Genomic DNA, 16,453 nt, shown 5'->3' with positions numbered 1-16,453 from the left:
TCACACCACCTCTGCCCTGCTGCTTTCAAAGTTGCCTTCAAAGCTTATACAAGTTTTTAAACATTTTTGGAAGTGGATTTTAGTTTTGAAACTACCAAGAGTATTTCTGGACCATGGCTGATAGGTGAGGTGTGGCTGATCAGACTGACTGACGGGTACAGCAGGGTGTGACCAAACCTGTGAAGTTTTTCACTGACTTAATTTTGAAACCTCCCAATGGAATCCAGATGTGTCAGGTACTATGCATAACCCTTTGCGTGTATCTTTTTAAATACCACAGTGTCAATTAAGAGGGGAAGAAAAAAGCTGTAAACTCTTACTTGTGGAATTGCTCATTTACTGGATACATCTGTAGTTTGGCCACAAGCTGCCTCCTGTTTTCCTGGTTAAACCATCTTCATTCCTAAAATCAAATCTTCCCCTGCTCTTGCCCTCTCTCTGCCCAGTCAGCCTCCTCTGATTTCCAGGGGCGCTGCAAGGCCTTCCCCGACTCCCCCAGCCAATTTCCACTGATCTCTGACTGCCGTGGGATTTGGGTCATCATAAATGGGCCTGGATGGGCTCATGGGCATGTTTCATTTTTCCACTTAGATTCTAAGCACCTGGGGGGCAGGGGGCATGTCTCAGGTTTCTTTGTCTACAACACTGTTCCACCAGGGCTGGCAGGCTGGCTGAAGGCAGCCCCACAGGAGGTTCCAGAGACCTGGTGGCAATACCACAGAAGTAAGCGGTCCTCCTAATTCTAGTTGGTTACTTAATGCTCACACAGAAAAAGGAAGAGAGGAGTCTTCAAAATCGTAACTTTTACTCATGTCTTGGTAAGAGGCCATCCACTCATCATCCTCAGGTTGTGTCCATTTTTAAAACATAACCTTTGATTTATCTTCACACTCAAAAGAGTTCTTCAGGGCCCCCAGCCTCAGGTATGTGTTGGGAAAGTGGAGTAATTTTAATATTGACTCATGAACTGTAATTAGGAAGATGAATTTGCAGTGTTAAACAGAAAGGAATCAAATTATCTACACGACCCCCTTCAGTTGGTATAAACAATGGTTCATTATTTGTATACAGTTCATGGGTTCTTAGTAACGTCTGATTCTTGGAAAGTGAATAAAATTTAAAATGCAAACCAAATTTATGATATTCTTATGATCATGTCTTTTGAGAAGTCCCCCATAAGCTTATAATCCATCTCTCTTTTTGTTGTGGTTAAGCTTGCCTATAAATGAGTTAAAGGGCTACTTGCACTGTTGGCCAATAGAGGGCAGTTTCACCACAGTGCCTTCAAGTCCAAGCCACAGCGCCTACCAAGCCCTGCAGACCTGGTTCTGTACTCAAAAATCTGACAGCTTCCCTAGCCTTTCATAGCACAGTTCACACTTCCAGTTAGCATGTATTACTATACTTGTTTGCCATTTAACTTCCCACATGTTAAATAAAATAAATCTTAATTTTCCTCAAGAGCAGACACTTGGTCTCTTTCTCTCTCGTAGCCTAGCACAGATCTGTACAATGTCATGTCCTTAAATAAATGAGTGAAATCAGTAGTTTAGCTGTATGTTTTCAGATAAAATCCTTTAAATGTGTCATGGCTATTAAAATTCAAAGTGTGCATATCCTTTGACCTAGTTGTCTTCCAGAAATCTAGCCAGCAGAGATATTTGCACAATTATTCTAAAGTCATACAAAAAGAAACAAATACATAACAAATATATTGTTAGTATGTATTTGGTTCATTCCTAAAGAACCAAAATATATTGACAGTGCTTAGCCATTATGGCAAGGGTTGGCAGACTTTTAACAGTGAAGGACCAGGATAATTTAGGCCTTGTGGGACGTCAGTCAGCTGCAGTTGTGGTGGAGTATCAGAGGTAACTGCAGTCCATGGGGTCACAAAGAGTCGGACACGACTGAGCAACTGAACAAGCAGCAGAGGAAGAGAAAAGAATGAACGTGGCTATCTATATTCCAGTAAAGCTTGTTAGAGACACTGCAGTTTGAATTCTTATAAATATCTTGGGTCACAAAATATTCTCATTTTTTCCAATCATTTAAACATGTCAATCATTTTTAGTTTGTAGATTACACAAAAACAGGCAGCCAGCTAGAGTTGGCCAACAGGCTGTAATTTGCCAACCCCTATTGTAGAGGATGAAATTGGAGGGGTAGTGAGGAGAACCTTTCATCAAAAAATTATGGGATTGTGTGTTTTCTTTTTTGTGAGTCCCTGTTTTTCAAATGAAATCTAAAATACATGCAAAATGAGAGCACTCTCAAATCCCAGCCTTTGAACAAACTCAAACACCAAAGCTGTACAGTCTTGGCACTTACCTTTTCCTTCGACCTCACAGTGATCACAGAGCTCCCAAACCTTGAGCCTGCCTGTGAAACACACGGTCTGTTAATGGCCTTTGAAAACATACCATATGATTTTATCAACTTGGGAAAGGACATTTTTTTTCTTTTAGAAGATACTTACTTCAGGAGAAATTAGTACATATTGGGCCTGAAAGAGAGTGATAAGAAAGGGAGACAGTGTTATTGCTGTTCACAGATTTTTTCTTTAACCGGTTTTAATTATACCCACTCAAATTTCTACATTTTAGAGAAGCCCTTTGTCACCAGAAATTCTTACAGGAATTTAGCTCAGAAAAATAGATGTATAAATATGTTTATGTGAATATTTATCTTACTATAACAGCAAAAATTTGAAATAGACTAAGTGACTAACAGTAGTCACTTAAATGGTCTATCTACAGATAAACTGCTAGGTATCTGGTAGATATATTGTGTAAGAATATAGAAAGCATAGAAGACTTATTACATTGATAGGTAGAACAAGATAAAGTTATAAAATTGTATACAAAATCATGTACAATAGGATCATAGCCATTAATATATACACACAGACACGGTGTAACGGTTTAAGGGTGTGCTTCAGAATCAGCTCTTGGTTCAAGTCCCTGTTCTACCATTTCCTAGCAGTGTGACCTGTAACAACTTCCTTCTCTGATCTTCAGTTTCTTTATAATGAACAAAATGCCAAGTTAATAACTTTGATGTGAATTAGATTTTATATGTTTATATAAAGCGCTAGGCATAGTGCTAGGCACTTCTTCAGTCGTGCCCAATTCTTTGACTGTAGCCTGCCAGTCCATGGGGTTCTCCAGGCAAGAATACTGGAGTGGGTTGCCATGATCCAGGGATCAAACCCACATCTCATGCATTGGCAGGCAAATTCTTTACCACTAGTGCCACCTGGGAAGCCCAGGCACAGAGAGTAAATTCACAATGCTGCTACTAAGTCGCTTCAGTCGCGTCCAACTCTGTGTGACCCCATAGATGGCAGCCCACCAGGCTTCCCCGTCCCTGGGATTCTCCAGGCAAGAACACTGGAGTGGGTTGCCATTTCCTTCTCCAATGCGTGAAAATGAAGTCGCTCAGTCGTTTCCGACTCTTAGCGACCCCATGGACTGCAGCCTACCAGGCTCCTCCATCCATGGAATTTTCCAGGCAAGAGTACTGGAGTGGGTTGCCATTGTACATAAATGGTAGTAATTAAGTTCACAGAAAAAAATACTAGCAGGACACACATCAAAAGGTTACTACACATCTCTGCAGAGTGGAATTCTAGGTAGATTTTCATTTTCTTAGTACTGCATTTTCTAATAGTTTTAAAATAAACTTTCCTTTTTCCAATTTGAAAATTAAATTTTAAGTTTAAAATAACAGCCAAGTGTTTTAGATCCAGGGAACTTAAGCAATGAAAGATGAAATAAAAAGAGCTGGAGTCTTCATGAAACTCCAGTGGCTATAGCCTGTTTTTTGCTGTGGGCTCCTAACCAAGAACCAGTAAGACACCACATCCAGCTGAACTTCAGCTCTGGGGGCAAACACTGCAGAACTGCAGGAAAGCAGGCGGCTTTCAAGCCAGCGACTGTGTTCTGACCTTAGGTATGGGTCAGGTTACCTGAGTCCAAGTAGAAAGTAAGTGTTCTAGAGTGGACATAATTTACCAAAGCATCAGCAAGTAGCCGTCCTTTCCCAGTTTGGTGTGGAAGTGTGTACAACACTTACCTTTTCTTCTGGACACGGAGTTACCCATGATTTGCATTTGCCTGTCACGTCACCCACGGTGATCTGTTTGCCATTAAACACATAAACACGGCCATCCTCTTCCCCCATCAGTCCCGCAGTTGCGTCTGTGATCCTCAGCGGGGCTGCTACGATGATTTCATCTGTGAACAATGAAAACCAGCAGAAGGAAGTGTCTTATTCCTTGCTGTCATCCTTTCCATTGTTCCACTGCTGGATCCTCACCCAGCCTCCCACTAATAATAATGCATCCTTCACTGGTCTACCCTGATTTCTTTCCAACGCAGTCAGAGGCTTTTGTTTTCTGTTTCATCATTCCTTGATGTGGGTAGCTCTCATGTCACCATGTTCAAGAAGTACAACTCACTCTTGTACATCCGGCTCTGGTCTTGATTCATTATAAGGCTAGAACAGGGGTGATCCTATGAGGGGGACCCATCTTCTTGGCCAGAGCCACCGTTCCTTTCCTACCTAAGCCATCATTATCCAAGTCACTCAAGTGCAGAACGCCACCAAATCGGGAGAAGCGGCGGTTTCCACTGAAGGTGCTGAGCAGAGAAGGCTGTGAGTCAGGTGTCAGTTCATACATCCGAGTGCTCCCACCTTGGTGCAGGGTCATGGTCAGGAATGATACCTTAGACACGACATCTGAAATAAACCACGAAACAGTAGCTACCACCATCACAAGAACGAAGCGAGGACACAGACTTGCAGTGACACAGGAGAGACTATGTCAGATTTGTGAATGCCAAGACTTTACATATGATCATTGCAAAAGGTGTGGAAAACACCCAAAAAGAGTATAAAGAAGAAAATGTATATAATGCATATATTTGTTTCTGGAGAGTGATATATACGTACATATACACACATACACATTTTAATGGGGTTTTTTGCAGATTACAAAATTCCTTTTACAAAGTTTTGGTTTTGTAATTAATACTAAGATAAATGATATTTATGAATTACTATGATCCCTCCCCCTTTATTAAAATAAAATTTCATTTTCTGAGAGCAGATTTTTTAGAAGGGACCCATCTAGCATTGGATTTGGGGAATGAATATTAGTTTTAAGGCTCTTGCCATTTTGCCAAACCTCTTACTAGAGAAAGCACATCAGTTTACATTTCACCAGCAGTGTGTGAGTTCCCAGTCTCACCACCTTGCCATTGAGTATTCTTTTTCATACCATAAATACTTTGTAGCTTTTAATGAGTACCGTAAAAGCTCCACTGAATATTTAAATGGCTGTGCGTCATGGCCACAGTCGGACCCAGAGATCCTGCCGAGCCAGAGGCTGTGGGGAGAGAGTGAGGAGGATAGGCCTAACCCTAATTATTCGTTTACTCGAACTCGCCCTGCAAGTGGGTCAGATTTTTCACATTTCACTCAATCTATCCATAGAGCTGTGATTCCCCAACTCTACACGGAAACATTTCAGTGATCTCATGGGTATACTCAATTGTCTTTAATCTTTGCTGGTGAGACAGTGACATCTGTCTGATGCCACATGGCCCACCTGCTGGGGGAGGTCACAGTTTCCACACTAGATCCCTTCCCTACAGTCCTTTCAATGATGTCATATCTTTGCAAAATTGGAGTTTTATCATAACAGGTTGTTATGATAAAATGCAGGCACCACTGGAAAAGCAGTGCAGGTCAAAAGGATGATCTGATTCCAGGGTTTGGGAAGCGGCACAGTGCCCCAGAGGGGCTGTTAGGACAGAAACACACAGCATGCAACCTGTTCAGTCACTTGGGGCCCTGTGCTGAGAGGCCGTGTGTGTGGCTTTAGGCTTGTTCAGTTCAGTTCAGTCGCTCGGTCGTGTCAGACTCTTTGCGACCCCATGACTGACCTGCAATTCTGGATAATTTACTAGGTTTTTATTTTCCCTGGGCCCCTCAAATTACATGGGCAAAATACAAGTAAAAAGAGGAACATCTGAACAAGGTTGGTGGGTTATATCTATGTTGATAACATGCTTGTGACACTGGTTATGGTTTGCAAGATGCCATTGGGGAAAGCTGGATAAAATATAACGTGACCTATTATTTCTTACAGCTGCAGGTGAATTTATATGACTATCTCAAAAAGCATCATTTATATATCACATATATCATGATATATATAATTAACCTTTCTGTTTTACATTTTATACAGTATTTTATAATAGAGAAAATTACTAAGGCAGTAAAGGGGCCAAGACTAAGAAAATTTAGGATGCTCTAATTCACAGCACTCTGACACCAACAGTGGTGAGACAAAATTAGTAATGTGTGTTGCAGGAGTTTAACTAGACTCTGTAGCAAAAAAAAAAAAAAATATTGCAGAGTTAGGACACAGCTTTATAACAAGTTGCTGACTTAACTCGTGAATTGAAAAATTTAACCATTCCTTTGCCCAATTCACTTATGCTTATTATTCAAATACATTGTATGAAACAAAAATATTTCTGAAAAATAATTTGACAGTATGTATTAAGAGCCTTAAGACTGGGCCATCCGACAGTAAATGTTGGCATGTACATATGCAAAAAAAAAGTGATACAGGTATACTTAATATGAGAACATGCTCAAGATATAATATTAGGTGTGAAAATATATTTCCTTATATTTTCACAAATTTCTACAATAAGCATAATCCACTTTTATACTCTTGGAGAGAATCATTTTTTGCTTGTTTTGTTTCTAACTTTCCCATAAAGTAAACAAAATACTGTTTTATTAACAATAAACTCTCAGAGTGGACCTGTTCCCGGTGAACTGGTTTATAAAATTTGCTGTGTCTCCAAGCTTAGTGGGATAGGAGTTTTAAAAACACACCAAGTTACTTTCATGTGTGATTTTCAACAAATCTCTGAATGTGGATACTGTAAGCTGTATTTTGCATTCAGGGAGTTTAAAAGCAACTTCCCCCAAGGTAACCCAGGTTGCTATTAATGAGAAAAACAAATATTCAAACTCAGGTCCATCTGCCTCCAGAGCTCATAACTTTCCCTCAGTATGACATGGTCAAGGAGTGACACAGCTATTCATGAAAAAGTGAAGTTTCATGGCGGGTGACCTACCTTGAGTCGGGGCCCCCACCAGCAGCACTTGGGTCCGGGTCCCGTTCACCATCACGTGGCCACTAGACAGGGAGGTACCCAGTTTCCCCATTGCCTGTGAAATGCAGTAAGTCACTACAGTACAGCTGAGAAACTTTCTCTGTGGTGTCCACTTCGCTGGGGAGGGAGGGGGCCACCATACCTTGTCTCCGGAAATGGTAAACCAGCTTTGACAGATTGGCGGGAAATAGCCGTACACCCGTCCAGGGCTCTGTTTCTCATCACGAGTGCGGAACAAGTGGCCCTGACTGGAAGCAAGCACACTGGGCTTGGGTGCTGGGACACAGGATACCGCCCTGGGCAGGTGCTCAGGTCCAAGGAAAGATGACCCACATCTTCCCCACTCACGGCGCCCCCTCCACCCCATGCTACTGGTCCTTGTCATCGCTGTAGGGGAGCTTTCAGAATGAACCCCAATATCAAGGCTCTCCAGGTTAAGAGGTTCACATTCTACTTTCCAAATGACAAAATGGGGGAGGGGTACCTCCTGTTATGGGCTGGATTGTGTTCCCCAAAATTCGTATGTTCAAATCCTAACCGCCAGTACCTCAGAATGTGATAGCATTTGGAGACAGGGTCTTTAAAGAGGTAATTAATTATGCTAAAATGAGGTCATCGTGGTGGGGCCCAGATCCAATATGACTAGTGTCCTCATAAGAAGAGGGAGAGACACCAGGGATCAATGCACAGAAAAGAGGCTGCATGAGACGCAGGGAGAAGGTTGTAAGTGACAGAGAGGCACCCTGGAAGATAGCAACCCCCTCACACCTTGATCTCAGATCTCTAATCTCCGAAACTGTGAGATCATCGATTCCTGCTGCTTAAGCCATCCAGACCACCCTAGCAAAATAACAGAGCTCTCTCGCTCAAACTTCTAAAAAGGAACATTTGCAACTTGACCCAGTCTTTGCTTTTCCTTGAAGGGTAGGACTTTCAGAGGCACTTCCTGTGAACCCCACATTCAGTGGGCTCCCCGGGCTTCAGGCACCCGGCTCCTGTGTCACTGGTCCCTGCACCCCACATCAGGTCTCACCTACTGGTGTCCTTCCAGGTCGGGCTTCCAGCCAGGAGCAAAGTCCTGTTGTTGACATTGACACCGTGAAGGGAGTACCCCAACCAAGCAAAGTCCTCCTCGCCTTTCACCATCCAGTTGGCAGCCTCCACATTCAGCTTTTCTGCACAAGACAAGCAGTGCCTTCTACTTTATGTGGAAAGACTACAGGAATGGGAAGAGTGGCCCTTTGTGCAGGATAATGAGAAATGGGTTCAGTGGGCTGTTTTTGCCACAACTCTTATATGCCCCCCACACCTGTCCCCAGCGCCCCAGCATCAGAAATGGGACTCACACGTCATACGAAAAATACATTTCTAGAGCTAGCCTCTGTGGAATGGAGGGTGCTGTTTAAAAAGAGGACCTGTTGGGAATTTTTTTGGCAGTCCAGTGGTTAGGATGCTGTGTTCTCACCGCCGAGGATCTGGGTTCAATCCCTGGCTGAGGATTCCACAAACTGCGTGCACCCCACCCCACCAAAAAAGGCCTGTTAGACAGCTGGAGCATCACTGGGATGCTTGAGTGATACTTTTGAAGAATGCTTTTCATCCTTCCATTGAGACACTATGAGGGTAACTATTGCCCACCCCCCTCCCCCTGCTTTGGATCCAGGTCGACACACTGGATCCTTCTGTATAGTCAGTAACTCTGTCCACATCACTTGTTGGAACATCTGGAAGAGTGTTAGAGATTTCAGGTGAAACCACACACAGCAAGGAAAATAGGACCAAAATCCATATGCAAGAGAAGGCACCACAGACTAGAGCAGTGGGGATCTCCACCCACCCCACCCCCACCCTAGCAAGCACTACCTCGGCTGCTGTAACTGGAGCCAGAGTAAAATGCAGCCACAATTCCCTTCTGTTTCCCTCCACCTGGAGCAAAAGGGGAGCCAATCACCAGGTCCGGTTCACTATCTCCATTCACATCTGCCGCCAGGAGGGTCCAGCCCAAGTTACAGTAGGTATCCTGAAGAGAAAACGGGAGCCCAACCACCTTTAATTCAGCCTTGAGGCAATTAGGATATGGTGAGCTCTTGTTTTCTGTACCTGGTGAAGGTGGTCAACATACCTGGCAAGAGATGGTGACGTTGGGGGAAGAAGATAGTTGTCCTTGTTTGGAACCGAAGTAGACATACACTGCACCCTAGACAAGGAGAAACCACAGCGTGATCTGGGAATCTTAAATAAGAGCAAGACAAAGACGACTGAGGATGAAATAAACCACCGTCAGAGCCCTGTAGGGTCAGGAGCTCAGTTACTGACTGAAGTCAGTGTCCAGTCCATTGCATCAGCCTCTTCCATCAGAGTATTAAGAGTCAGTCCCCAAAGCAGAAACCGTCATTTTCATCATGGTCTCCCCCACATCTTGCTCTGGGTCTGCCATCCATAATTGTTCACCATATTTGCAGAATGAGCTACTCAACTGCCCATGACCCTATCAAAGCCCAGCTCAGCTTCTGGCTCTTCCACGAAGCCCCACCACCACCACAACCCAGCCCATTACTTCTCTCAACACCAGTACATCTTGTCAGTATCACTCACTTGCCTTGGGACACAGGCCGTGCTGTTACTGTGTGATGAACCTGTTCCCATCTTACAACTTGCCTCTCTCCATCCCTCCTCCTTCTAAAATCATTTCCTTTCCATGGTGAGCTGAGGACTGAGTACACAGTGATGGATAAGACTAATCTCTACCCTCCCCAAAAGCTGGCCAAGGGGCAACTGTGACACTGCAGTGTGAGGAGCTACAAAGGGGCAGCAAGCACAGGACGACAGAATCCCCTGAACCAAGGTTTAGATCACACTTCCTCCAGGAAGTGATGCGTTACCTGCTACAGGGGGGGGAAATGGAAAAGAGGTTTTCCAGGTAGAAGGAACTAGATGAGCATGAGTCCTAACATGAGGGCGCCCGATGGGTCTGGATGACAAATTGTTCCCACGACTCAAGAGTTGACGAGACAGGGGAAGAGGTGAACCCGGTGGGAGAGGGTGATGAAGGGCTTTTGACTCCACAGCCACTCACGGTGCTCGGCTACGGTGAGGACTCGGGGGAGGAGAGCCCTGTGGGCCAGGACCCAGGATCTCTGCTCTCAGGGAGAAAAAGAGGGAATGTGCTGGATTCCATGCCTGAGAGGAAGGATCCAGGGACTCACCTCCCTGCCCCATGACAGGAAGCTGTGGATTAGCTGGAATTTTTGCCTCCCTTCACCATCTCTCAGCATCCCCAGGGGAGGAATGGAGGGAAGGAGAATGCAGGACCTGGTGGAATTGGAATATCCCACCTGTGAAGCCAAACTGAGGCCAGTGAGGCAGGAACAGGATCTGCCAGGTAACCTGAGGTCACAGCAAGGGCCTGAATGGAGGGCCGGGATCATCTCCCCTCAAACACTGCCTGGCACCCCTTCTGCCTGCTTCTCTCCGGAGGCTCCATGGGCACCAGCCTCCACTCCCACTATCCTCCCCTCCCCACCAGCCTCCTTACTGTGTATGTGAGCTTCTCGGAGCCCACCGAGGGGGCTCCCACCGCCAGGTCAGGCACGCCATCCACGTTAAAGTCTAGCACAGCCACAGCCGAGCCAAATCGACCTGAGGGCTGAAGAGACACCAGTTACTCCCCCTGGGCCGAGCCACAACCTTCTGAAGAGCACACCTCACTCCCTGGGGACCCCATCGAGCACCCAGGACCGAGGAACAAGACTGTAGCCTGCTCGTAACACATCCATGACCCTCCAGATGGCTAGCTCACCCTAAAGATGTTTCTGGCACATCTGTCTGCCTCAAGGAGAAGAAAAGGTGCCGGAGAGAAGAATGTAGGTCCAAAAGAGACACAAATGTAAAGAACAGACTGTTGGACTCTGTGGAAGAAGGCGAGGGTAGGATGATTTGAGAGAATAGCATTGAAACATGTATATTAACATATGTGAAATAGATCGCCAGTCCAGGTTTGATGCATGAGGCAGGGTGCTCAGGGCTGGTGCACTGGGATGACCCTGAGAGATGATGGGGAACACATTTACACCCATGGCTGATTCATGTGAATGTATAGCAAAACCACCACAATATTATAAAGTAATTAGCCTCCAATTAAAATTAAAAAAAAAAAGAGTATAGGTCCTTAAAAGTTCTAGGTTTTCAGAAAATGGTCTTGTGTATCCTTATTAAGGACTAGACTCCTCTTGGAAAGTACCCAAAATGATAATCACTTAACAGCAACTAATGTCTGTCTAATATTCAAGATGTTCTAGAGCTGTACTGACCGGTGCAGTATTCACTAGATAAATGTGGCTGTAACATTTAAATTACTTTAGTCAATTTTTCAGTTTCACTGGCCACATTCAAATGTTCAGAAATCAAAACACTTAGTAGCTCCTATACTGAACAGCACAGCTTTAAAGCATCTCCATCATTACCGAAGGGTCTATTGATTCTGCTGTAGACACTGTTCAAGCATTTTACATGGAATATTAGCCTCTAATTTCATGTTTTACAGATGGAAAATTCAGCCCATTCAGGTACCATTTTCTTCCAAGGTGGGTTTTCTAGATCTTCTATCTCCTGCTGTCTGGAATCAGCCTAGACATAAAGGTAACTGATGGGGTTCTCCTATCCTTTCACAGCTTATCTAGCAATGAAGAGTCTTGCACAAATGATGCTTGCTACATCACACACACACAGCCCAGAACCCACATCTCTTATTTGTTGGTTAATCTCTCTCTTATTTGTTGGTTAATCTCAGATGTGCAATGGCATCCGAGAACACAGCCCCTTTCTACCAGGTAGGGGGAGGTGGGGTGGGTACTTGATAAATGAGAAAGGATTGCCTGGAGATAGAAGCAAGCTGGGGCAGGTTGGGGACCCATAAGAAGGGGCCCCTGCCAGCTGAAAATAGGTTCATTTCATCAACACCAGCTCTACTAGCAAGCCCTCCTGCAGGGTAACTCATTCCAAGAAAAAGCATAGCATTCTAAAATAGGCAGATGCTTGATGGAATTCCAGCTGAGCTATTTCAAGTTCTAAAAGACGATGCTATTAAATTTTTTACTGCACTCAATATGCTAGCAAATTTGGAAAACTCAGTGCAGGCCACAGGACTGGAAAAGGTCAGTTTTCATTCCAATCCCAAAGAAAGGCAATGCCAAAGAATGTTCAAAATACCACACAATTGCACTCATCTCACACACTAGCAAAGTAATGCTCAAATTCTCCAAGTGAGGCTTCAATAGTACATGAACTGTGAACTTCTAGATGTTCAATCTGGGTTTAGCAAAGGCAGAGGAACCAGAGATCAAATTGCCAACATCCACTGGATCATAGAAGAAGCAAGACAGTTCCAGAAAAACATTTACTTCTGCTTTATTGACTATGCCAAAGCCTTTGACTGTGTGGATCACAACAAATTGGAAAATTCTTAAAGAAATAGGAATACCAGACCACCTTACTTGCCTCCTGAGAAATCCGTATGCAAGTCAAAAAGCAACATTTAGGACTCAACATGGAACAATGGACAGGTTCCAAATTGGGAAAGGAGTACATCAAGGCTGTATATTGTCACCCTGATTATTTAACTTATATGCAGAGTACATCATGCGAAATGCCAGGCTGGATGAAGCACAATCTGGAATCAAGACTGCCAGGAGGAATATTAATAACTTCAGATATGCAGACGACACCACCCTTATGGCAGAAAGCGAAGAACTGAAGAGCCTCTTGATGAAAGTGAAAGAGAAGAGTGAAAAAGTTGGCTTAAAACTCAACATTCAAAAAACGAAGATCATGGCATCTGGTCCCTTCACTTCCTGGCAAATAGATGGGGGAAAAAATGGAAACAATGACAGACTATTTTCTTGGTCTCCAAAATTACTGCAGATGGTGACTGCAGCCATGAAATTAAAAAACTCTTGCTCCTTGGAAGAAAAGCTACGACCAACCTAGACAGCATATTAAAAAGCAGAGACATTACTTTGCTGACAAAGATCCATTTAGTCAAAGCTATGGTTTTTCCAGTAGTCATGTATGGATGTGAGAGCTGGACCATAATGAAAGCTGAGCTCCAAAAACTGATGCTTTTGAAGTGTGGTGTTGTGGAAGATGCTTGAGAGTCCCTTGAACTGCAAGGTGATCAAACCAGTCAATCCTAAAGGAAATCAACCCTGAATATTCATTGGAAGGACTGATGCTGAAATTGAAACTCCAATACTTTGGCCACCTGATGCAAAAAACAGACTCATTGGGGAAGGCCCTGATGCTGGGAAAGATTGAAGGCAGGAGGAGAAGGGGACAACAGAGGATGAGATTGGTTGGATGGCATCACCAACTCAATGGTCATGAGTTGGAGCAAGCTCTAGGAGTTGGTGATGGACAGGGAGGCCTGGTGTGCTGTAGTCCATTGGGTCACAAAGAGTCAGATACAACTGAGCAACTGAACTGAATTTGAGATATCTATCTTAATCTTCCATTTTATAGATAAGGACCAGAAAGGTTAACTGCAGACCAAGAATGATGGCTACAAGATTCCCATCTTGTAATTCCCATCTCGCATGCCGTATGTGGCATCTTCCCCATTACTTAAGGACACTGGGAGACAAAGGCATGGAGTTACCTCCTTCCTCACTCCAAGGATCTTGGATGGAGTTTCCCATCCACAGGAAGCAGCTGCTTCTCTTACTCCTTGTCTACAGGAGCCCAAAGGATTATACTTTACACCACAGTCTGACAGGGGAATGGCTTGGTGAAGAAGAAAGAAGTAACAGGAATGGGTTAATTTATTTTGGACCTTTTTCATGTGGTGTCAGAAGGGCCCAGAAAATGCTGTCCCTGTCCCTCTGGGACTGTGTGATCACGTATTCTGCCATCAACTTAGTAACACCTCTTGGACTCAGGGGCTCCTTCCATCAGAGCTTAAAGTGAAAGTGAAGTCGCTCAGTCCTGTCCAACTCTTTGCAACCCCATAGACTGTAGCCTGCCAGGCTCTTCCATGCATGGGATTTTCCAGGCAAGAATACTGGAGTGGGTCGCTGTTTCCTTCTCCAGGAGATCTTCTCAACCCAGGGATCGAACCTGGGTCTCCTATACTGCAGGCAGACTCTTTACCATCTGAGCCACCAGGGAAGACCTATCAGAGCTTAAACTAGATTATAAACCACTGGACTTTTCATTATTTAAAGTATGTTCAGGAGCACCATCCTATTTTTTCACACCATTAACTCCACAATGAAAGGTTTAGTGGGGTGTCTGGGACAAGTAAAAGTCTGACCCCCAACTCCCCTGATGCTTGACATTTGGAGTCTGCAGTGCCACCAAAGACCCCACACTCATCTGTGGTGGGTAACAGGGCTCAATCAGCCCCTCCTTACTTATCCCTCACGTAAGGACGAATACCAATCATGTCCAGGAGGAAAACTCTCCAGGTCTCTAGTGCTTCCAAGAGGAACTCATGCTGCCTTCATGTGGAACATCTATCTGTACAGTCACTGTGGGATTTTTCTGGTAATGAATAACCACTTAACACAAAGGAATAAAATCTGACCAAAGTCTAGAGTTTAGTTAATAGTAATTGACCAGTGTTGGTCTCCTAATTTGGACAAGAATGCCATAATTATGTAAGATGTTAACACAGGGAAAACTGGGTCGAGGGTACATGGGGTCTCTCTGGACTGTCTTTACAACTTTTCTGTGAATTTAAAATTCTTCCAAGAGGACTTCCCTGGTGGTCCAGTGGTTAAGAATCCACCTGCCAATACAGGAGACATGGGTTCGATTTCTGCTCCAAGAAGATTCCACATGCTGTGAAGCAACATGTTGCTTAGTTGAGAAGATCCCTTGGAGAAGGAAACAGCAACACGTGTAACCCACGTGCTACAACTACTGCAGCTCGTGCCCCCTAGAGCCTGTCTCTCCAACAAGAGATGCACACATGTGTCTGCCTCTTTGTAATCGCATGGATTATAGCCCATGAGACTCCTCTGTCTATGGAATTTTCCAGGTAAGAATACTGGAGTGGGTTGCCATTTCTTCCTTCAGGGGATCTTCCCAACCCAAGGATTGAACCCACGTCTCCTGCGATGGCAGGCAGATTCTTTACCACTGAGCTACCTGGGAAGCTCCACAATGAGAAGTCCACACACCTCACCTAGAGAGTAGACACCTCTCACTGCAACTAGAGGAAGCCCATCCACAGCAATGAAGCTCCAGCACAACCAAAAATAAATGTTTTTAAAATTTTTTAAATAAAATTCTTACAAGATAAAAAAACAATTTCTATTAAAAAAAAACACCCCAACAAAACAAAACAAGGTTTTGTATTATCATATTATCAAGACATCACATCCTGATTGGTTATTCAAAGGCACTCGATAGTATGGGTGTTTAGGAAGGTGTCGGACAAACCATTAAAAGATAGAGAGACAATGAGATCAATAAAGTGAACATGCTTTTCAAAATAAAAGTCACTACACAGATGCAGGCCCCTGGCTGTTTGTTACTATCATTGTTCTCGCCATTGGACATTTATCCTGGAGAGTGTGCCGGGAAAGGCTGGCAGTGGCTTATCAACTTTGAAAGGGAAAATGTGAGATGCGGCCTCACCTGGAAACCCTCCAGGATCCCGTGGGCCTCCTTGTCCAGGTCCAGGTCGACAGGGGGCAAGCCCAGGTCATTGCCATAGATGAGGTACACGCGCCCCACGTGAATGCGGCCTGGGTGGCTGTAGCCAGGGGCACCCACCACTAGGTCACCGTATCCATCCTGGTTGAGATCAGCTGAAGTCATTGCCCTGTAAGAAGAAGAGAGAACGCACTGCAGTGCTACTGAGAGCTCTGGGCAGAACTGTCTCCTGTTCCTTTCTAGATTTTAGAATTTAACTTCCTCTCATTGGTTTTTCCATCCAAAAATATTCAGAGGTTATATTCACTTCTGAGCTTATATTGTTTATGGGATTCAGTCTTGTTCTCCGGAGGAAAAAAACAAAAGACAAAATTGGACAAATCAAGGCCTCGGAGCATTTCTGGACCATAGAACCTGAACACACAAAAAACACCCTCACAAAGCTTCTTGTTCTACATGCAAAACCCAGAGCAGACAAAGCACAATTCCAGGCTCCACCTGAGAACAGAGAGGAAACTCACCTTGAGCCAGTGACACAGATCGTTTTACAATTGGCTCGATGCAGCTCAGTTTGTCAGCTGATCAAAGACAAGCTT

General features: G+C 44.3%; 1 protein-coding gene across 4 annotated transcripts in view; it reads right to left on the bottom strand.

Annotated features, from left to right (window-relative positions):
* GPLD1 (glycosylphosphatidylinositol specific phospholipase D1) overlaps window positions 1–16,453 on the bottom strand; it is a 59,265-nt gene that overhangs the window by 990 nt on the left and 41,822 nt on the right. For all 4 annotated transcript variants that reach the window (XM_027525184.1, XM_027525182.1, XM_027525183.1 and 1 more), the window contains 11 exons: window positions 15,840–16,026; window positions 10,738–10,848; window positions 9,325–9,399; window positions 9,066–9,222; window positions 8,236–8,377; window positions 7,345–7,450; window positions 7,164–7,257; window positions 4,567–4,743; window positions 4,078–4,238; window positions 2,480–2,506; window positions 2,332–2,382 (listed from right to left, as the gene is read on the bottom strand). In XM_027525184.1, the coding sequence (XP_027380985.1) occupies window positions 2,332–2,382; window positions 2,480–2,506; window positions 4,078–4,238; window positions 4,567–4,743; window positions 7,164–7,257; window positions 7,345–7,450; window positions 8,236–8,377; window positions 9,066–9,222; window positions 9,325–9,399; window positions 10,738–10,848; window positions 15,840–16,026 (1,288 nt within the window). The remainder of the gene's footprint in view (window positions 1–2,331; window positions 2,383–2,479; window positions 2,507–4,077; window positions 4,239–4,566; window positions 4,744–7,163; window positions 7,258–7,344; window positions 7,451–8,235; window positions 8,378–9,065; window positions 9,223–9,324; window positions 9,400–10,737; window positions 10,849–15,839; window positions 16,027–16,453) is intronic.

The sequence above is a fragment of the Bos indicus x Bos taurus genome, chromosome 23 (genome assembly GCF_003369695.1).
Source record: "Bos indicus x Bos taurus breed Angus x Brahman F1 hybrid chromosome 23, Bos_hybrid_MaternalHap_v2.0, whole genome shotgun sequence".
Classification (NCBI taxonomy): domain Eukaryota; kingdom Metazoa; phylum Chordata; class Mammalia; order Artiodactyla; family Bovidae; genus Bos; species Bos indicus x Bos taurus.
This window is presented reverse-complemented; position numbering and strand designations above follow the sequence as displayed.